This window comes from Mesoplodon mirus, assembly GCF_964341445.2.
Source record: "Mesoplodon mirus genome assembly, chromosome: 5".
Taxonomy (NCBI): domain Eukaryota; kingdom Metazoa; phylum Chordata; class Mammalia; order Artiodactyla; family Ziphiidae; genus Mesoplodon; species Mesoplodon mirus.
Window position 1 is genome coordinate 14,534,098 of NC_138980.1, and position 22,213 is coordinate 14,556,310.

A 22,213-nucleotide genomic window follows, 5' to 3' on the forward strand; every position below is an offset into this window, starting at 1 on the left:
GGCGTGGGCAATAGCTATGCTCTAGGGGTTAGAGGTCAAGAGAGTCTGTGGGAGATGTAAGGTCAGGGGTCATGGCTGACAGTTGGTGGTGGTGGTTGCCTCAAGGGCCGGAGGTCTGAAGTCACAACTCACCTGAGGCAGTTGAAGCATGAGAACGGGGAGGGTGCTGGGGGTGGTAGCGGTTGAGATTCCTGGCCCCCGGCCCCGCCCCTCTCGGGCCCGCCCCGCGCGCACCGCCTCCGTTACCCAGTCCCGCCCCGTCAACGCCGCTCAGTCCGGAGCTTCGGACGCGACGGCAGCTCGGCCGAGCCGGCGAGCGAGCCAGCGAGTGGCGCAGGGACCCAGCGGGCTGCTGGGGCTTCTGCGACGCCCGCCTACGCTCCCTCCCCTCGGGCGCTCGGGGCGCCGACTGGCGCCGCCTCCCGGGAAAATGGCGCTGCACTTTCAGGTCAGTGCGCTTTGCGCCGCGGGTTCTCGCTCCGCCGGTCAGCCGCCCCGGGAACCCGGCGGGACGCTGGGGTCTGGAGACTGAGGGCCGAGGCCGGTGGCGGAGGCCGCGGGGTCGCGGGCCGCTGCCTCGGAGCCCCAGCCCCCGTCCCCGGCCAGGGACCCACGCACTGGCTTGGGCTGCACACTCCGGGCCCGGGCCCGAAGAAGGGGCGGCCAGAGCTTGGGGTTGACGGGTGGAGGGGCAGGGGCCAGGCTGGAGCTCGCCCCTCAGGGGAGGTGCGGATGCTGAGGACCGGCCGCGTGGGAGCCCGCTCTCCCCGGTGCCGCCGCACGGCGCGCACGGAGGCTTCGGCGGCGCCCTAGCAGGTGGGAGCCCGGCCGGACCAGCCTTCCCGCCGCGTCGTGGGCCGCGGTTCCATCGTCTGCCTTCACACAGTTCATACGGAGCTCGAGAAGGGGGCCTGGGTCCGCCGATGGAGGGCGCAGCAGTTGGACTTTAATTGGCCAGAGCGGGCAGGGGCTGTGTATACGGGGAGTTGCGAAGGAGGGCTCTGCAGCAGCTTCATTGGAGGAGGAAACGGGGGGCAGGACGCGCGCTAGGAGCGCAGAGATGGTCTGGATGGGACGCGGGCTGGAGGAAGGCTCACGTATTCTCGGGCGCTCTAGCATATGCATCCAGTTATTCATACAACAAACATTTATAGAGCCTCCCCCCGCCCCCCACGTGTCTCAAGCACGGTGCAAAGTTCTGGGATAAAGGATTACATCATCTTACCATACTTGCTCTCATGGAATTCACGAATCATATAGTACATGTGAAAAATGATACGATAGAATTAATCACAGGATATCATGGGAACATTGAAAAGGGGCAGTCAACCATGTGTGTGTGTGTGTGTGTTGGGAAGGAGTGAGGCAGAGCTGATGTGCTTCTCAGGCAAGCTTTTTGAGCTTCTGTTCATCCACTAATTTATTGTAGTCCCTACTTTGCTAGGCCCTTAAGATATAGCTCTAGCAAAACTTTATGATATGTACACTCAGGAAACTTGCAGTCTAGTGGATCCTGAAAGAACTGTAGGAGTTGGCCAGGCGAAGAGGAAGGGAAGGGCATAGAGGCCAAACGACAGTGTGAGCCAAGTCAAAGAATTGTGGAAGAACATGGCACACTGCAGGAAGTTCGGTTTGGCTGGAGCGTAAGGTTCATATAAAAGGGAAGGGAGCAGGGAAGCCTGTGGAGGCAGGAGATGACCTTGGAGAGGTAGGCAATCTCATAATACGGTGACAGTGTATCTAAATGTCCCAACCCTTTGTAGATTTCTTTGGATCCCCTGTGACTACAGTGACTCATTACTTAATTATTGATTCTTCCAAAGGGTCTTTTCTTTTCAGCCAGCAGCTCTCCTATCAGGTAATTGACAGCTCAGGAGGTAGTAAGCCTGACACATTACCTTTTGACTCCTTGCCATTTCTAAGGGTCTCCAGGTCAAAATAATGTTATTTATTACCACTTTAGTAAATATGCCCTTTGGAAATCTTCACAGGAGGAATTTCACAGGGAGGACTTTGGGGCTGTAAATAGGTAAACAGATGTTCATAATTCAGGTGTAAGTCTTGAGGGCAATTAAAAACTGTGGTGGAAGTTTTGGGGACTTCCCTGGCGGTCCAGTGGTTAAGAATCTACCTTCCAATGCAGGGGATGCGGGTTTGATCCCTGGTTAGGGAACGAAGATCCCACATGCAACTAAACCCACGCACTGCATCAAAGACCCAGCACAGCCAAAAAAAAAAAAAAAAAATTATGGTGGAAGTTTGGAACGGTTTCAGACTTGGAAAGATGATGCATAATAGTAAATTACCCAGTCTGGAAGATTTCTTCATACTTAGGTAGTGGTGGAAAAATTAGCTGCTAATGCCAAAACTACCCAAATTGGTTTCCTAGGAATGTATTTCACAGCAGTTCTGGGAAGCTTAAAAGTGGAGTTGGACAAATAAAAGACCTGATGATTTGGGGGGCCAGAATTAAGCTCTGAACCTTCTCAGTTTGAATTGTTTTCAGCATATGGATCATATTGTTACCCAGTTAACTCAAGGAGCATTTATTACTAATGATACCTGGTACCTAACATTTTGAATTTCACATGCTTGTTGTAGATGTTCAGCCCCACAACTAGCTTGAGAGGTGTGCATATACAGTCGGCTTCCTGTATCCCTGAGTTTTGCATCTGTGGGTTCAACCAACTGTAGATTGAAAATATTTTTAAAATTCCAGAAAGCTCCAAAAAACTTCCATTTGCTGCACACTGACAACTATTTGCATAGCATTTACATTGAATTTACAATTATTTACATGGCATTTACATTGTATTAGGTATTATAAGTAATCTAGAGATGATTTAAAGTATTTGAGAAGATGTATAGAGGTTATAGGCAAATATTATGCCATTTTATATAAGGTACATGAACATCTTTGGGTTTTGGTATCTGCAGCGTGTCCTGGAGCCAATCCCCCTACTTATGTGCATATATACATTTTATCCCTGAAGACACTGAGTCTTAGAACAACTGTGACTTGCCCAAGGCTACAGAATTAGAGTAGTCTTAATAACTCATGATTCCACATTCTTTCATACCAATATCTTACTGTCATCTACCCAACAGGGAAGTTAGTGAAAAATTATGCCATTTTGTTAAGTAAATAAGTGGATTTATGTAAGGGGAAGTTAGGTCACCGCTTCACAATCTTTTTCACATCATGGCACACATAAAAAATGGTAATTGTGTGGTTCATTGACATAAACTGCACATAACCAAAAGCCTGACTGGAGGACAAGGGGATCAATGTCCCTGACATACTATAACCCATTCAAGGCACATGCATTCTGGTTAGGAAGCTGTGGGTTAGGGTACTCTGTCCCAAAGGAAGAAATGGATCTGGATTATCTGAGAGGGGACAGTCCAGATTAGAGGGTAGGGGACCGAGTGAGGAAAGATACTTCTGGGACCAAGTAGGAGGTAGGCACTTAAGATTTAACAGAAGGACCTTGATGAGAATCAAGAGATAACATTAGGAAAAATTTAGGAGATGCAGTTGGTCGATCTTTTTAGCTTTCAGGATTATTCCAGAACCTGGGACTATAGTCATGCTTAATAGCCAGCCAGGCATTCTGATATGATTAGGCATACCTGATATGATCTAGATGTGATTGTGAACTATTATAGTTCAATACGATGGTAACATGATGAGAAAGGGGTTTGGAAAAGATCATCCTGTATGGAGTTGAATGGGAGAAACTATAGACAAAAGACCAATGTGGCGTTTTATAATTAACTGAAGAGATTATTTACAATTTGTGTAGATCTGCTGTGTGCCAGGAGCTGGATTAAGCTTTCTCTCGTCTTTTCTGTCTTAATCTTCGCAATTATTTTAGATGGAATCTTCACAATTATTTTAGATGGTGGATATTACTACCTGCAGTTTCAAAAGTGAGGTTTAGAAAATTTAAATAATTTGCTTGAGGTCACTTAATAAAGTAATTGGACAGATTCCAAAGCTTCCACTCTGATTCCCAAAGAAGCCCCTAAAGAAATCCTGGGCACTGTAGGCCACAGTTGGAAAATACTCTTCTATTGGTCTACTGTCTATGAATATCATGTAGAGGTGTTGGGTCTGAGTCTTTATTTTAAAAGAATTGATAGGACTTTGGGATAAATTAGGTAGGTACCTGGAATTAGCCAGACTGCGAGGTTTGAGGGCATAGTTCGCAAGACTGTTCTCACTTCTGACACCACCTGCATATTTGGGGGTTTCCCAGTACCACTCTCAGGTTTGATAGTTTAACAGAAGAACTCACAGAATTCACTGAAAGCTGTCATACTCAGTTTATTATCAGGAAAGTATGCAGATTAAAATTGATTAAAGAAGAGATACATAAGGCAGAATCTGGGAAGGTTCTCAAACAAAGCTTTTGTTGTCCTCAGGACATGTTACTCTCCCAGCATATATGTGTGGCAGTAAGCACCAAGTATTGCAAACCAGGGAAGTGCACCTGAGCTTTGAGTTCTGGAGTTTTTATTGGAGCTTCTTTACGTAGTCATTGATTGACTGGTTGGTTGTCACATGATTGAGCTCAGTCTTTAGGTCAGATGGTACTGAGCAATCTAAAGTCCCCACCCGGGGCTTCCCTGGTGGCGCAGTGGTTGAGAGTCCGCCTGCCGATGCAGGGGACATGGGTTCGTGCCCCGGTCCGGGAGGATCCCACGTGCCGCGGAGCGGCTGGGCCCGTGAGCCATGGCCGCTGGGCCTGCGCATCCGGAGCCTGTGCTCTGCAACGGGAGAGGCCACGGCAGTGAGGGGCCCGCGCAAAAAAAAAAAAAAAAAAAAAAAAAAAAAGTCCCCACCCTAAAACACAGGGTTGGTCTTTGGTATGGCCAGCCACCAATTTACGAGTATGGGGTGTGGTCTGCTACACACACACACACACACACACACACACACACACACACACACACACACACACACACACACACACACACACACACACACACACACACACACACACACACACACACACACACACACACACACACACACACACACACACACACACACACACACACACACACACCGCCCCTGCCCTGAACAAAAACATTCCTATCATAGACGTAGATTACCTCCCAGAATCTGAGGGCAAAGACCAGACTGTTTCTTTGGGCAAGGCCAAACTCTTAACTATATAGGAGGGACTAAGGAGAAGGAAAAGTAAAAGATAACATCAAGATTGTAAGTCTAGATTCTGGTCTACACCTCCGAAACCACTGAAAACAAAGGGACACTTGATGTGAAAATCTGTGGGAAATATGTCCAATTCAGTTCCTGACATTTTGGGGCTGTTTTCAACATCTTTCTGGATTTCCAAGAAGAAGTTTGTAGATAAATATAAAGGTGGTGAATAGACAGTTGAAAGTGTGGACTAGGACATCACCTGCAGGTACATGATGACTAAAGTAAAGGGTGGTAAGATGGCAAGGTGCTGAGGAGACAGCATGTGCTTGGGGCCCACAGATTTGTATGTGGCTCAGAATTGACCATTTACTCTTATCTTGAGCAACATGTGTGTGTGTGTGTGTGTGTAGATATATATATGTGTGTATATGTATGTATTTGATCTCTCAGCCTCAGTTCTTTTTTTTGTCAGTAAAATGGTGTGCTAAAAATATGTACTTTACGGGAGTCTACTTTTTAGAATTGGTTTAAAAAATAGAAGATGGAAACACTTTTGTAAACCTATAAAGCACTAAAACAAATATGATCCAATTCATTGTAGAAGGAGGAGTTTTAAGAGGCCCAGAAATAAGCCCTCAGGTATGCTCGGGAAAAGGTAGTAAAGGGAGGAAAAAACAAAGAGTTTATGGAAAATGAGTAACTTTAAGATAAAGGCACTTTCTATTAATGGTAGTCAAGAAGCTTAATTCCAGAAGGCAGGAAAGATACAGGGAAGTAATTGAAAGGAGTTTAAATTTAATTGAGCTGGGATTTTTTTGTGGTTCATCGATTTATTGTTTTATTATTAGAGGACATTTTTCCCTAGGACAAAAAACCTTCATTTTTTTCCAGCTTTCTTGAGGTATAATTGACAAATAATAAACTGCACATACTTAAAATGTCCTTTTGGATGAATTTTGGCGTAAGTATATTAACTGTGAAACCATCTTGGAAATCAAGATAATGATCATATCTATCACCCCCCCAAAGTTTCCTTACGCTCCTTTGTAATCCCCCCTTGCTGCTTCCCTATCCTTTTCTCCCACTCTCTCCTCCCTCCCCAGCCTGAAACCGCCGATCTGCTTTCTTTCACTATAGAACCATACAATATATACTCTTTTTGTCTTGCTTCTTTTACTAGGCATTTACCTGTTGATGGATACATGATGGGAATTACTGGGTAGAAAGAAGTCACATCATTTACTGGTTAATTGTATGTCAAGTGCAAAGTGCAGAAATGAGTCCAGAATAACTTGGAAGATATTTAGACTGTAGGCAGGGTTATGTCATTGTCTCCTAGGCTATGGAAGTTGGGTGCTGTCTGTTTATGTTTGATAGTTTATCGATGGGAGTTAGGTGATACCCATTTCTACTTGTTTTACCTGTTATTTATTTATATGGGCTTCTTATGGTGATATGAAGCCATGTAGAAGCTTTAATAACTCAAACCCGATTTGTCAACAAGTTGAGAAGGGATCCATTTCTCTGAGGCATTCTTATGTTAACCATATTCTCAGACATCAGTTTATAAAACTAAGATGCAGTTTATCAGTTCACTATGAAAAATAGTCTCTCTTTATAGACAGATTTTCTGGAAAATCACATGCTAATCAGAAGATTGCTTGGTCACTCAGCAGTCATCACAAGTTTAACTACTTGAAATGTTTAGATAATCCACAGGGTAAGGATCTTTGTGTATGTATCCTTTTCTCTAAAAAGATTTATAAATAGTATGCTAGGCTTTTATTTAATTGTTATCATTACAGTGAAAGAATAACTTAATTTTTTCCACTTTGTTTCAGTCTTTCTTAAAAGAAAGTTCACACCTTTACCTTTTTATCTTTCACTGCCTTTTGGTGGTTAATAATTTGAAAGGCATTTGGGACATTGTTGTAAACAAATACTTTTTAAATACACTTCAGACTTGTTCTCTGTTGGAGTTCACTAAATCGGTATAGCAAAAAAGACAAAATTCCAGAACTTTTTCAGAATCTTTCCAAATAGATTTACTTAGGTGCCACTGAATTGATTAATATTAATGTTTGTGTTAGTTTCTTGGGGCTGTTATGACAAATTACCACAAACTGGGTGGGTTAAAACAACGAAAATTTATTCTTTTTTTTTTAGAAGCTATTTTAGCTTTATATTTTTATTTTATTTTATTTATTATTTATTTTCTTTATTTTTGGGGGCTGCGTCAGGCCTTAGTTGCAGCATGCAGGATCTCATTGCAGCGTGCAGGCTTCTCTCTATTTGTGGCCTGCAGGTTTTCTCTCTCTAGTTGTGGTGTGCAGACTCCAGGGTGCGTGGGCTCTGTAGTTGTGGTTCTTGGGCTTAGTTGACCCACAGCCTGTGGGATCTTAGTTCCCCGACCAGGGATCAAACCCGCATTCCCTCCATTGGAAGGCGGATTCTTTACTACTGGACCACCAGGGAAGTCCCAGAAAATTTATTCTTTTATACTTATGGAGGCCAGAGTCTGAAATTAATATGCTGACAGGGTTGGTCTCTTTTTGGAGGGCTTGAGGGAGAAACTGTTCTGTGCTTTGTCCCTAGTTTCTGATAGCTGCTTGCAGTCCATGGTCCATTGGCTTGTAGGTGCATCACCCCAATCTCTGCCTCCTTTGTATGACCTTTTCTCTTGCGTCTCTGCATCTCAAATGTCCCTCTCTCTTACTTACGAATCATTGGATTTAGAGCCCGCCCTAAATCCAGGATGATCTCATCCCTAGATCCTTAATTAAGGATTTTCAAAGACCCTATTTCCGAATAATTCAAACGTACTGGTGGTTAGGACTTGGGTATATCTTTTAGGAGGATACAATTCTACCTTTTACAATATTCTTATTAGGTGATACTAATAATAAACAGCTGACGTTTGTAGTGTGTAATGTGTGCTAGAAGTTATGTGGCCCTAACTCACTTAATCCTCTGAGCCGACCTTTTGTTTTTCAGCAGTTAGGTTTTCTCAGTATTTCTGGCTTCGTTCTTTTTTATGCTCAGAAAGTCTACTTCTTCAGAGACTCGGAGACCTAGATGAATGCGTGACAGCAGGATCAGTTTATTGTTAAATTATTCTGGGCATTATCAGCTCTAAAATTGAGCCCTTCAAATTTATTAGATGAAGGAAAAGGTTTCTGAGGTTGATCATGAGTCATGAGAGGGAAAAAGGTAGCTCTTTTCATTTTTGTGTTTCTTACCCTTGGAGGAAATATGGGAATTCATATGTATTCATGAACCATACATTTTCTATGCATTTTAATATGATGAACAGTATGTAGTAGCACTCTGAGGGCTTCTTGGGCCAATCTAGGTAGAGGAAATGTTTAAAACGTGGTTCATTTTTGCCGTCCTTTATCCTAATTTATCCTTTTGAAACCTTTCTTTTGTACTTTTATTTTCACTCTAGCAAAAAATTCCCTAATCTGAGATGTTGGGCTCTGAGCTGGATAGAGAAGTGGAAAATGCCATAAAGAAACTAAGGAGAGAGAAGTAAAAAGAATAAAGGGAGCTAGAGGAGGTTTCATTTCAGTGTTTCTTAGGTATTCCTGTTAGGCAAAGGTATATGCATTTGACGGAATGTTTAGTGTAGCTGTAAGGCTGCCACATAAAAATTCAGGTCAGAAAAGATAAAAAATAGTATTTCTTTATGAATATCCCGTTACCTTCATATGCCCACCTGACGTTGAAATCTGTGCCAGTTCTTTTTTGTCCTCCAAAGAATAATTCTCTAAGTTCAAACTGAAGTAGTTTTAGTAAGACACCTTTAACAAAAATTCTCTAAAGCTGAGAGGAATACTGAACTTATTTAGAATTTTTTCTTTCAGATTTTATCCACGTGTCCTATATCTTCAGATTAGATTATATTTATAAACAGAATGAATTATTCTTTTTTATTTTTTAAATTGGCTTGTTTGTCCTCCCTATATATTTTTAATACAATTTTTAAAGATTACCCTTCACTTACAGTTATTATAAAATATTGACTATATTCCCTGTGTTGTACAACATATCATTGTAGCCTATCTTACACCCAGTAATTTGTACCTCCCACTCCCCCACCCCTATATTACCTCTCTCTACACCACAGGTAACCACTGGTTTGTTCTCTGTATCTGTGAGTCTGTTTCTTTTTTGTTATATTCACTAGTATGTTTTATTTTTTAGATTCCACATACAAGTGATATCACACAGTATTTGTCTTTCTCTGTATGACTTACTTCACTTAGCGTGATGCCCTCCAAGTCCATCCATGTTACTGCAAGTGGCAAAATTTCATTCTTTTTTATGGTTGAGGGATATTCCATTGTATATATATATACCACATCTTCTTGATCCATTCATCTGTTGATGGACACTTAGGTATCTTCCATATCTTGGCAATTGTAAATAATGCTGCTATGAACATTGGGGCACATGTCTCTTTTTGAATTAGTGTTTTTGGTGGGTTTTTTTTTTTTTTTTTTGTATATATACCCAGGAGTGGAATTGCTGGGTCATATGGTAGTTCTCCTTTTAGTTTTTTGAGGAACCTCCATACTGTTTTCCACAGTGGCTGCACCGCTTTACATTCCCACCAACAGTGTATGAGAGTTCCCTTTTCTCCACATCCTTGCCAACATTTGTTATTTGTGTTCTTTCTGATGATAGCCAGAATGAATTATTCTTTATGTCTGTAAAATAGGAGCCTAGAAGACGATAGCTAGTTATTACACTGCTATAAGTAACATGGGACCAAGTCATAGTTCCTGAGAATCATGCCATAGTTCACCTGCAGCACTATGAGTCATTAGTTCTGAAGACCCACATCAGCGTATATTTATATCTTTTCTTTTATATAGATGGAACCATTGAAGTTCTTATAATCTGAAAAAGAATGTAAATTGGCATAATGTCTGCAACTTGCACATGATAATTCCCCTTACCCATCTCTTTAGCTTCTTTTGGCAACTCCTCCTGGCTGTCTGTCTACCAGTCATACTGACCTTTTAATGCCTTGAAATGATTACGCTCTATTCTGGCCTCTGGTAAATGCTGTGTCTTTGCCTGAACTGCTGTCTAGTCTTTTTCATATGGCTTACCCTATCAGGTCAGCATAAATGTTACTATATACTTTAGGCCAGCCTTTTTAAACCCCTTGGATTAGACAAGTCCTCCTCTTTCTGTACTCTTACTTTTCCATCACAGAACTATCAATTTAAATAATTTAGAGGTAGGAGGTTTGCCTTTTTTTTTGTTCACCACTGTGACCCCTAGTAAGTAGTTGTAGCTCAATAAACATTTATTGATTTGACGAATACACACATGATATTTGCATTCCTTGTTTCCTGTGATTAATATATTTACCTTATTTTTTTTCACTCAAGTAAAATGTTAATTTTTTTTTTTTCTTCTTAAGAGTTTGGCTGAATTGGAAGTATTATGTACTCATCTCTACATAGGGACTGATCTTACACAAAGAATAGAGGCTGAGAAAGCACTCCTGGAACTTATTGACAGCCCAGAATGTCTCAGCAAGTGTCAACTTTTATTAGAACAAGGAACAGTAAGTATTTGATAACAGCAATTAACAATGAAAGATCGGTAGGTATATGTCAGTGTTAATGAATGCATGTAGGTTAGCAATGTAGGTTAACTGATAGGTATTACCATATGTCTTTTTACTGTAGTTTATTTCACTGTTGAAGAATTGGAAAGCCGGGAAAGAAAACTTAGGGAAGAGCCCAGGAGGTGAAAATAGGCATGAATCAAAATACATTCTTGATTCCTCTTGGCCCCTTTTTATGTCTTCTACCAGTGGCAAAAGTTACATTTTTAGAAAGTTGGAATTAAAAATCTAGGTGGGAGTGGCAGATTGTAATTAACTTTGAAATGTGAAGGAATGATTCAGAGGAATGCTGATTACTTCTTGCCTGCCTCTCTCCTAGAGATCCATAGCCATTCATTCAACATCATTTAGCAAGTATTTAAGTGTAAAACCAGGCACTGTACTACCTACCTGCTTTATTTACAAGCATTAAAGTAACTCATAGTTTAGTTGGGAAGGCATAGATGTATCACTATAAATAAAGAGCTATGGAATGATATGGTAAGCACTACAGCAGGAGACTGTAGGATCTATAGAGCGGAGGTTGGCAAACTTTTTCTGTAAAGGGCCAGATTGTAAATATTTTAGACTTTGTGGGCCAAGAGGCAAAATCAAGGATGTTTTATAAATATGCCTATTAAAGAGAGAAAACAAATTTCCACAAAGTTTATTTATGAATTTTAAAATACAATAATTGAGTACAGTTTTTTTGTAGTATAAGTCTACTGATGAAAAGAATGGAATAATTCTTTTGGGGATGACATTTTGCTTAACTGGGGTTCAGAGTTAGTATTTCCTATCATTAGCATTGATTACAAATGTTCATATGTTAATACTGATCTGTAATGAGATTTTACAGATTTCATCTTTGGAAATGTCTCTTCACACAGATAGGTACTACCAAATATTGATATCAGCTGATGAGCATATGATTTTAATTAAGCATATTCATCACTTAGAAGGCATGTATAGAGTTTTGTTAAAACTTCTCTTGATATTTGTCTTTTAGGATGTCATTACATTCTAGATTAATCACTTCCAATTGAAGGTTAAGTGGAGGCTCCTCAATTGCACAGTTAAATGGATTTTGAAATATGGAAATTTCCTTTGCATTTGCAACAAGGTCTGAAAAAATGTGCTGCTGGAACATAGTTTGAGCTCAGAAAATATACTCAGCAATAGAGATCTTGCTGCTTGTTTTAATATTTGATGTGTGGAAAGTATATAAAGCAGCTTGATATTACTTGTGATTCAATCAATGTTAGTTGTGATTAGAGTAACTTTATTGCATTGTAAGTTTCACATTAGTACTAAGCACTGTTTGCCTTTTAGACAATTTTGTAACTTTAGGTTGAATTCATTAAGAGACATTATCAAGTTTGAAGCAAAAACTAACTTCAGAAGCTATTGAATGTTCAACAATAGTGGATAAAAATGGTTCTTCTCATTCAGAAAAATTTCACTCTCAGTCCTGAGCAAGAAAAAATTGCAGTAAAACTTTACCACTGCCAAGCTATTGAACTACTGTGCAGTAGGGCAAGTCAGAATTTTCAGCTTCTATTTCTGACAGAAATTTCCAGAACTGAAGATGAATTCATGAAAGTGAATTGAAGTCCACTGTTTTTTTGTTTTGTTTTGTTTAGATTTTTTTTTTAGATTTTTATTTTTTGATGTGGACCATTTTTAAAGTCTTTATTGAATTTGTTACAATACTGTTTCTGTTTTATGTTCTGGTTTTTTGGCCGCAAGGCATGTGGGATCTTAGCTCCCCGACCAGGGATCGAACCCGCACCCCCTGCATTGGAAGGCAAAGTCTTTTTTTTTTTTAATTTAGTTTTGGTTGCATTGGGTCTTCGTTGCTGCGCACGGGCTTCTCTAGTTGCGGCGAGTCGGGGCTATTCTTCATTGCAGTGCACGGGCTTCTCATTGTGGTGGCTTCTCTTCTTGCGGAGCATGGGCTCTAGGTGTGTGGGCTTCAGTAGTTGTGGCACGTGGGCTCAGTAGTTGTGGCTTGTGTGCTCTAGAGCACAGGTTCAATAGTTGTGGTGCACGGGCTTAGTTGTTCCGCGGCATGTGGGATCTTCCCGGACCAGGGCTTGAACCCTGTCCCCTCCATTGGCAGGTGGATTCATAACCACTGCACCACCAGGGAAGTCCCTGGAAGGTGAAGTCTTAAGCACTGGACTGCCAGGGAAGTCCCTGAAGTCCACTGTTAACACTGCTGATTCATTAACACATGATAGATTAAAATATTTACTACAGAGTACCTACTGATGAATAATAAAATGAATAACCACAGGATTTAGTCTCTTACATTTTTACAAGCTTTGTAAATTTGTCCACTTAAGTCTTTTCTTTTTACCACCACTTGTGGCACATTTTAGCAACTACTTCAGGTTGTACAGAATTAGCATTTTCTCAACTTCTTTCAAAATATTCTGACCAGTAATTGCATGCAGACTCTTCATAGAGATTAATTCTTTAGTCACTTCAAACTTAGCATTGACTTCTGGAATAAACAGATAATGTCGGTAACAGTATGAGCAGTACATGTTGGTAACATCTGTAACTCATCAAGAACTAGGGAGAACCTCCAAATCATTCACCCGGTTTGAAATTGAATTTTGATGTTGCTCTAATATCTTCAACTATCTGGGGCTTATTCTCACTGAAAGTCTAGTAGTCTGAAGTTTATGTTCTCTGCATGTGTAACTTTGGCTACTGCAATAAAATAATGGTGATTTAATTAACTCTGTTGGTAAGTGGCTTTCCTTACTTGGCTAACAAATGAGCCATTTCAAAACCTAACTTTGGTTGCAGCCTCACTTTATTTTTTTGTGGAGAAATTTCACTGTTATAGATATTCTGTCTTAAATTTTCTCCTTTTTTCTGACTTGATTACCTGTGAGTTAGGAATACTGACATGAGTGCTTGGTATGATATGGTCAACATATGTTGTATTCTTTGAGGACAGCTATAGTACAATTGCATGAAAAGCACATTGCTTTGCCATCTGATTCAATAACAAAATGATCCACATTCCACTGTGCCTCAAAAGTTAGACATTTGAAGTGCCTTTCTATCTTTTCTTGTTTTGACATAACAGATATGCACTGGTAATACTAAAAGGTGCGTGTCACGTCATGGTGGTACTCATGGCACTCTGTGCTGTGAAGTTAGTAAGTGCCTCACTGCGGTTTATAGTGCACTGAGCAGCAGTAGGAGGCAGTGAGTGCCATATGCTGTTTTAACTATTTGACCCTGCTGTCATAGTCTGAAAGCAGACTATGTGCGTGTGGCTGTGTTCTAATAAACTTTATTTATGGACACTGAAATTTGCATTCCATGTCCTTTTCACATGTCACAAAATATTATTCTTTTGATTTTTTTTCCCACCTGTTTAAAATAGTAAAATCCATACATAGCTCATGGGCCTTGCAAAAACAGGCCGGATTTGGTCCACAGGCCTTAGTTTGCTGACCTCTGGTCTAGAGAAAAAAAAAATAGAGCTATCTTTACAAGAGATTGCTGGGGGTAGAGTGAATAACTGAATCAGATTTTGAAGGACTGAATATGCTATGAAGTTAAGACAATTGGTGGTCAGAGTGAATACAACCAGGATGGATATGAAGGAGTGAGGAGGTCAGGGTGGGAAAGGCCTTGAAAGGAACTGAAAGAGGGCTGTTGTGGTCAGAGGATAGCAAAGAGTGGAACCAGATGAATTTAAAGAGGTAATCAGAGGGCAGAACGTGCAGGACTATGTAGACACGGTAAGTGTATTTTTTTTGAACTTGCTCATAATCATTTTTTTCCTCTTGTGGAGGATGGGCTCTAGGTGCGCGGGCTTCAGTAGCCCAACAACTGCTTGCCGTTTGAAAAGGCTACCTATACGTTCCTCAACTACCCCACCCTTGTGAGTGTGTGTGTGTGTGTGTGTGTGTGTGTGTGTATTTTATCCCTTGTAAATCTGCCGGTTTGGAAAACCAGAAAAATTCCCGATATTGCTTAGGAAAAGTTCCTATCATAGTATTTTTTTTTGGCCGCGTTGGGTCTTCGTTGTTGCGCGTGGGCTTTCTCTAGTTGCAGCGAGCTGGGTGGCTTCTCATGTTGCCGAGCTCGGGCTCTAGGTGCGCGGGCTTCAGTAGTGGCGGCACGCGGGCCCTAGAGCATACAGGCTTACTAGTTGTGGCTCGCTGGCTCTAGAGCGCAGGCTCAGTAGTTGTGGCGCGTGGACTTAGTTGCGCCGCGGCATGTGGGATCTTCCCGTACCAGGGATCGAACCCATGTCCCCTGCATTGGCAGACGGATTCTTAACCACTCCTCCACCAGGGAAGTCCCCTTATCATAGTATTTTGATTAATCTATTAAAATTTATATTTCTTTACAGACATCCTATGCTCAACTCCTTGCAGCAACATGTCTTTCAAAACTTATTAGCCGAGTCAGTCCTTTGCCGATTGAACAAAGAATAGATATCAGTAAGTGGTTTATTATGCTTTTTATCAAATTGCACTTTAAAAATAATTTTTGCTCTTACATATGCTAAACTGTTAACAGGCATGCAAGTTATTTTATTGTCATTTATAAAGATGAGTAGTCCAGTCTCCTTTACACATGTAGTGATAGACAACGACGTGTTATACAAAAATGTGTTGTCAGAAAAGCATTTGTTCAGTTTGATAATAAATAATAACTAGCATTTTATTGTCTATACTATTTACTAAGATTTGCACTATCTCATTTTATCTACCAAACTTCTGAGATGGGCGCTATTGTTATCCTCATTTTATAAATGAGGAAATTAGATTTGATAGGCTCTATAATGTGCCCAAGATCATCACACATCTAGCAAGAAGTAGAGCTGTGATTCAAACTTACACAATTTTTGTGGAGTCCATGCTCTTAGCGATTGTCTTAACATCATATACAACTAAATGATGGGAAAGAAGTCTACTCTCCAGCATTTCTCAGGATCCTATATCAAAATCATATGGGATGCATATAAAATCAAAAGCAGATTCCTACTAATTAGGAAAATAATGTGTATATGGATAAACAGTGCTAGGAACTTAGTGTAATTGGAAAAGTGATTCTATAAAGTACCAATATGCTTTCAGAAGTAATGTATTTTCATATTTTAAGTGTGTGAATTTGTTTTTCATATGGACAAAACTCTGATAGTTGAGGTATGGGAATTTTTTTGTTATCTTTGTTCATAATAGACTGTTGACTCATTTCTGCTCTCCAGCCTCAAGGTTTACATGATTCATATTTGTGTAAAAGAAAAGTTAAAGTGTAGTATTATATATGATGGTTCTTTAAGCTCAGTGTTTGAATGGTCAAATCCCCCAATGATTTGTCATTTGCCTCATATGTTTGACTGATATTTCTCTTAAGTACCTAATAACAGAGGGGAACTCCTTCAACTTGATAAAGAACATCTACCGAAAAAAAAAAAACCTACCAGGCTGAAGAAAACCTAGAGGAGAATTTATCCATGTTCTCATGGACTTGTGTGCTTAAGAAAGCAAAAGAGAAATTTACAGTTTAAAAAATAAGGATTCAAACATTAATAAACCTGTCATAAAACATTGTGATTTTGTTTGTTTGACTTTTATACACATAAACACACATATTTTATTTTAATTTTTTTTTTTGCGGTACGCGGGCCTCTCACTGTTGTGGCCTCTCCTGTTGCGGAGCACAGGCTCCGGACACACAGGCTCAGCGGCCATGGCTCACGGGCCTAGCCGCTCCGTGGCATGTGGGATCTTCCTGGACCGGGGCACGAACCCACGTCCCCTGCATCGGCAGGCGGACTCCCAACCACTGCGCCACCAGGGAAGCCCAACACACACATTTTAGACAGACTTTATTTCTTTAGAGCACTTTTAGGCTCACAGCAAAATTGAGCAAAAAGTACAGAGAATTCCCATATACACCCTGGCCCCGCACATGAATAGCCTTCCCCAGTATTAGCATACTGCACCAGAGTGGGTACATTTGTAACAGTTGATTAACCTACACCGACACATCATCATCACCCGAAGTCCGTAGTTTATATTAGAGTTCACTCTTGGTGTTGTGCATTCCGTGGGTTTGGATAAATGTATAAATGACACATATCCCCCGTTATAGTATTATACAGAATAGTTTCACTGCCCTCAAAAGCCACTGTGTTCCAACTATTCATCCCTCCCTCCCCTCTAACTCCAGGCGACCACTGATCTTTTTTACTCTTTCCATAGTTTTGCCTTTTCCCGAATGCATGTAGTTGAAATTATACAGTGTGTAGCCTTTTCACATTGGCTTTTTTTACTTAGTAATATGTATTTAAGGTTCTCCATGTTTTATCATTTCTTGGTAGATCATTTCTTTCTTTTTTTAAAAATTTATTTATTTTATTTTTGGCTGCACCGGGTCTTTGTTGCTGCACCCGGGCTTTTCTCTACTTTGTGGTGAGCGGCAGCTACTCTTTGCTGCAGTGCACAGGCTTCTCATCACGGTGGCTTCTCTGGTCGTGGAGCGCAGGCTCTAGACACGTGAGCTCTAGAGCGCAGGCTCAGTAGTTGTGGTGCACAGACTTAGTTGTTCGCAGCATGTGGGATCTTCCCGGGCTAGGGCTCGAACCCGTGTCCCCTGCATTGGCAGGCAGATTCTTAACCACTGCGCCACAAGAGAAGCCCGATCATTTCTTTTTAATGCTGACTGACGTGGCATTGTCTGGATGTACCACAGTTTATCTGTTCACCTTTTGAAGTACACCTTCATTGCTTCCAAGTTTTGGCAATTACGAATAAAGCTGCTATAAAGCAGGTTTTTTGTGTGGACATAAGTTCTCACCTCATTTGGGTAAATATCAAGGAGAGTGATTGCTGGATTGTATGGTAAGAGTATGTTTAGATTTGTAAGAAACCACCAAACTGCCTTCCAAAGGGGCTGTACCAGTTTTGCATTCCCATCAGCAATGAATGAGAATTCCTGTTCTTCCACATCCTTGCTAACATTTGGTGTTTTCAGTGTTTTGGATTTTGACCATTCTTATAGGTGTGTAGTAGAATCTTACTGTTTTTAATTTACAGTTTCCTAACGACATATGATGTTGAACATCTTTTCATATGCTTATTTGTTGTCTGTATATATTCTTTAATAAGGTGTCTGTTTAGGTCTTTTGCTTATTTTTAAATCAGGTTGTTTGTTTCCTTATTCTCTGTATATTTTAGTAAATGGTCCTTTATCAGATAGGTCTTTTGCAAAGATTTTCTCCCAGTTTGTGGCTTGTCTTCTCATTCTCTTGGGCAGAAGCTTTTAATTGTAATGAAGTCCACCTTATCAAGTATTTCTTTCATGGACTGTGCCTTTGTTGTTGTTTGTAAAAAATCATCACCAAACCCAAGGTCATCTAGATTTTATTCCTGTTATGTTTTAGGAGTTTTTATAGTTTTGAATTTTACATTTGGAGCTGTGATCATTTTGAATTAATTTTTGTGAAGTGTGTAAGTTCTGTGTTTAGATTCATTTTTTTGCATGTGGAGGTCCATTTCTGCCACCATTTGTTGAAAAGGCTATCTTTACTCCGTTTTATTAGCTTTGCTCCTTCATCAAAGATCAGTTGACTGTATTTATGGGAGTCTCTTTCTGGGTTCTCTATTCTGTTGCATTGATCTATTTGTCTGTTCTTCACCAGTACCACACTGTCTTGATTATTATAGTTTTTTTTTTTTTTTTTTTTTTTTTTGCGGCACGCGGGCCTCTCACTGTTGTGGCCTCTCCCGTTGCGGAGCACAGGCTCCGGACACACAGGCTCAGGGCCATGGCTCATGGGCCCAGCCGCTCCGCGGCATGAGGGATCTTCCTGGACCGGGGCACGAACCCGTGTCCCCTGCATTGGCAGGCGGACTCTCAACCACTGCACCACCAGGGAAGCCCTGATTATTATAGTTTTATAAAAATTAAACTTAGGTAGTGTCAGACCTCCAACTTTGTCCTTCTCCTTTAGTATTGTGTAGGCTATTCTGGGTCTTTTGCCTCTCTGTATAAACTTTAGAATCAATTTGTCAATATCCAAAAAATAACTTTCTGGGATTTTGATTGGGATTGCATTGAATCTATAAATCAGTTCTGGAAGAACTGACATCTCAACAACATTGAGTCTTCCTGTCCAGGAACATGGAATATATCTCCATTTATTTATTTCTTTGATTTTATTCATCAGCTGTGGTTTTTTGTAGATGTTCTTTATGAAGTTGAGGAAGTTCCTCTCTGTTCCTGGTTTGTTGAGAGTTTTTATCATGAATGGCTGTTGGATATTTTGAAATCCTTTTTTTGTATCTATTATGATCATGTGATTTTTCTTCTTTAGCCTATTGATGTGATGGACTACATTCATTGATTTTAAAATGTTGAACAATGCTTGCATACCTGGGGTAAATGCCACTTGGTTGTGGTATATAACTCTTTTTATATATTGTTGGATTTGCTTTGCTAATAATTTGTGGAGGATTTTTGTTTCTATATTGATGAGAGATATTGGCTCAACTACAAGTTTTCTTGTAATGTTTTTGTCTGGTTTTGGTGTTAAGGTAATGCTGACCTCATAGAATGAGTTAGGAGGAATTCCCTCTCCTTCTTTTTCCTGGAAGAGATTGTAGAGAATGGTAGAATTTCTTTCTTAAATGTTTGGTAGAATTCATCAGTGAACCCATCTGGGCCTGGTGCTTGCTGTTTTGAAAGGTTATTAATTATTGACTCAATTAATTTAATAGATATGGGCCTATTCAGATTGTCTCTTTCACTTATGTTTTTTAAATGGATACTTAAAAAAAAAAAGTACACTCATTAAAGGAAATTCGGAAAAAAGAGAAAAGTAGAAACCTACCGTACAATTTCAAGCAACAAATGATGTGTTTCCTTTATGAGTTTCTTGAGTTTGACTTACTACTCTTGCTTCTGCAAGTAGATTAGAATGTTATGACATGTCTGACATGTGTCAATAGAATAATTGGTATGTCAGTTAAAATGGAAAATGTGAAGATTGCCTCAAAGTCACATTGTCTTTATTACATCAACTCTAAAATTCGCATTCTTTCATGATATGGTCCCAGACTACATATTTCATTATTTCCCAACATTAACTCTGCTGCCTGTTCTCTGTGTCCAGCACACTGTTTTCTACCTTTATTAGTATAATTAACGATGGCTTACAATTGCTCATCAATTAAATACCATTTCCTCAGCCTGGCATTCAAGTCCTTTCATGAGCTTGTAATTGATGGATCGTTCCGTCCTTGTAGCCTTATATCTCGTTGGTACTAGCCTATTTGTACCAGAAGGTATTTTCCTCATGCGATGTTATTTCTGCCTTGGTGCCTTTTCTTATGTTGTTTCTCTAGTCTGGAATGCTGTCCTTTTAATCTTCTATTCAAATAAAAGTGTAGCTTAAGTCTAATTACCTATGTAAGTCGATCAATTCTCCTTCCCTTTCTCTGTCCTTGACTCCATCCCTCCCTCCCTCTTTCCTTCCTTGCTAACTCCCCTCTTCAAACAGCTTTATTGAGGTATAATTTATATACCATAAAGTTAACTTGTTTTAAGTGTACAATTTTTTTAAATTAGTTTCTGCTTTATAACAAAGTGAATCAGTCATACATATACATCTGTTCCCACATCCCTTCCCTCTTGCGTCTCCCTCCCTCCCACCCTCCCTATCCCACCCCTCCAGGCGGTCACAAAGCACCGAGCTGATCTCCCTGCACTATGCGGCTGCTTCCCACTATCTATCTACCTTACGTTTGGTAGTGTATATATGTCCATGCCTCTCTTTCGCTTTGTCACAGCTTACCCTTCCCCCTCCCCATATCCTCAAGTCCATTCTCAAGTAGGTCTGTGTCTTTATTCCTGTTTTACCCCTAGGTTCTTCATGACATTTTTTTTCTTAAATTCCATATATATGTGTTAGCATACGGTATTTGTCTTTCTCTTTCTGACTTATTAAGTGTACAATTTTTGATTTTTAGTAAATTTACAGAGTTGTGTGAACATTTCCATCATCCCTCCCCAAATCCCCATGCTCATTTACAGTTAGTCCTGCTCCCATACCACCAACCTCTAAGGTGTTTTCTGCCTGTACAGATTGACCTTCTGTGGATATTTCATATAAATAAAATCTTATCATGTGTAGTTTTTTTACATCTGACTTCTTTCACTTAGCAAAATGTTTTTGAGGTTCATCCATGCTGTAGCATGTATCACTATTTCATTTTTTTTATTATAGAATAATATTCCCTTGTATAGATGTGTGATATTTTGTTATCCATTCACCACCTGATGGACATATGGGTTGTTTTTGCTTTTTGGCCACTGTGAATAATGCTACCATGAACATTGACATACAAGTCTTTGTGTGGATATACGTTTTCATTTCTCTTGAGTAGATACCTAGGAGTGAAATTGCTGGGTCATAGGTAAGTTTATGCTTAACTTTTAAAAAAACTGTCCAACTATGTTTCAAAGTACCTATACCATTTTGCGTTCTCAGCAGCAATGTGTGGACGTTGCAGTTTCTCCACATCTTCACCTCATAAGTCTTACCTTGATCTTCTTGTGGTAGTTTCTTTCTGTCTCTCCCTCCAAATATTTTATAAGCTAGCTCTCAAGGCAGAGATTATAGGTCAAATTTTTGTGTTCACAGCATTTGGAATTGTTTCCATCAAAGCACTTGTAGGAGGGCTTCCCTGGTGGCGCAGTGGTTGAGAGTCCGCCTGCTGATGCAGGGGACACGGGTTCGTGCCCCGGTCTGGGAAGATCCCACATGCCGCGGAGCAGCTGGGCCCGTGAGCCATGGCCTCTGAGCCTGCGTGTCCGGAGCCTGTGCTCCGCAACAGGAGAGGCCACAACAGTGAGAGGCCCATGTACCGCAAAAAAAAAAAAAAAAAAAAAAAAAGCACTTGTAGGTAAATGTTGAGGTATTTACCTTCTCTTCATTTTTTTCCTGAATAACATGCTAGTCTTTGGGACCAAAGTAGAGATTGAGTCTATCCCCTTTCTTTTATATTCTTTTTGTATGTTTTCTGATAGACTTTGTGGCATATTTTTTACTTGACTTCAATTAATCAGTCAAAAATATTTCATATTAAATTTCTATAATGTGTAATACCTAAAGTTTCAGTCTAATGATAGTAAACTCCAAAAGATTGTCTACAAGTTTGGACTTAGTAGAGTTTATGAATTACTAATTATTACTAAAATATATAGTTTGACCGGTATTTGAAAGCAGGAAACAGACTCAAACCAAAACAACCTGATTTGGCCACTGTGAGAAGTTGTTTCACCTCTTTGACCTTCATATTTTTTTGTCTAGGAAACAGAATAATAGTAATAGTAATATAATAGCAATACCTTCACATTGCTGTGAG

The 22,213-nt window shown here is 40.2% G+C and overlaps 1 protein-coding gene across 3 annotated transcripts in view; it reads left to right on the forward strand.

The window, feature by feature from the left end:
• Positions 1–286: 286 nt before the first annotated feature.
• The window catches only part of RANBP17 (RAN binding protein 17), a 318,451-nt gene continuing 296,524 nt past the window's right edge, over positions 287–22,213 (forward strand). For 2 of the 3 annotated variants that reach the window (XM_082622432.1, XM_082622433.1), the window contains exons 1-3: positions 287–448; positions 10,611–10,757; positions 15,187–15,277. In XM_082622432.1, the coding sequence (XP_082478558.1) occupies positions 431–448; positions 10,611–10,757; positions 15,187–15,277 (256 nt within the window). In that variant the 5' untranslated portion in view covers positions 287–430. Of the gene's footprint in view, positions 449–10,344; positions 10,758–15,186; positions 15,278–22,213 lie in introns of those variants that run through there. The other variant, XM_082622434.1, reaches the window with a different exon arrangement.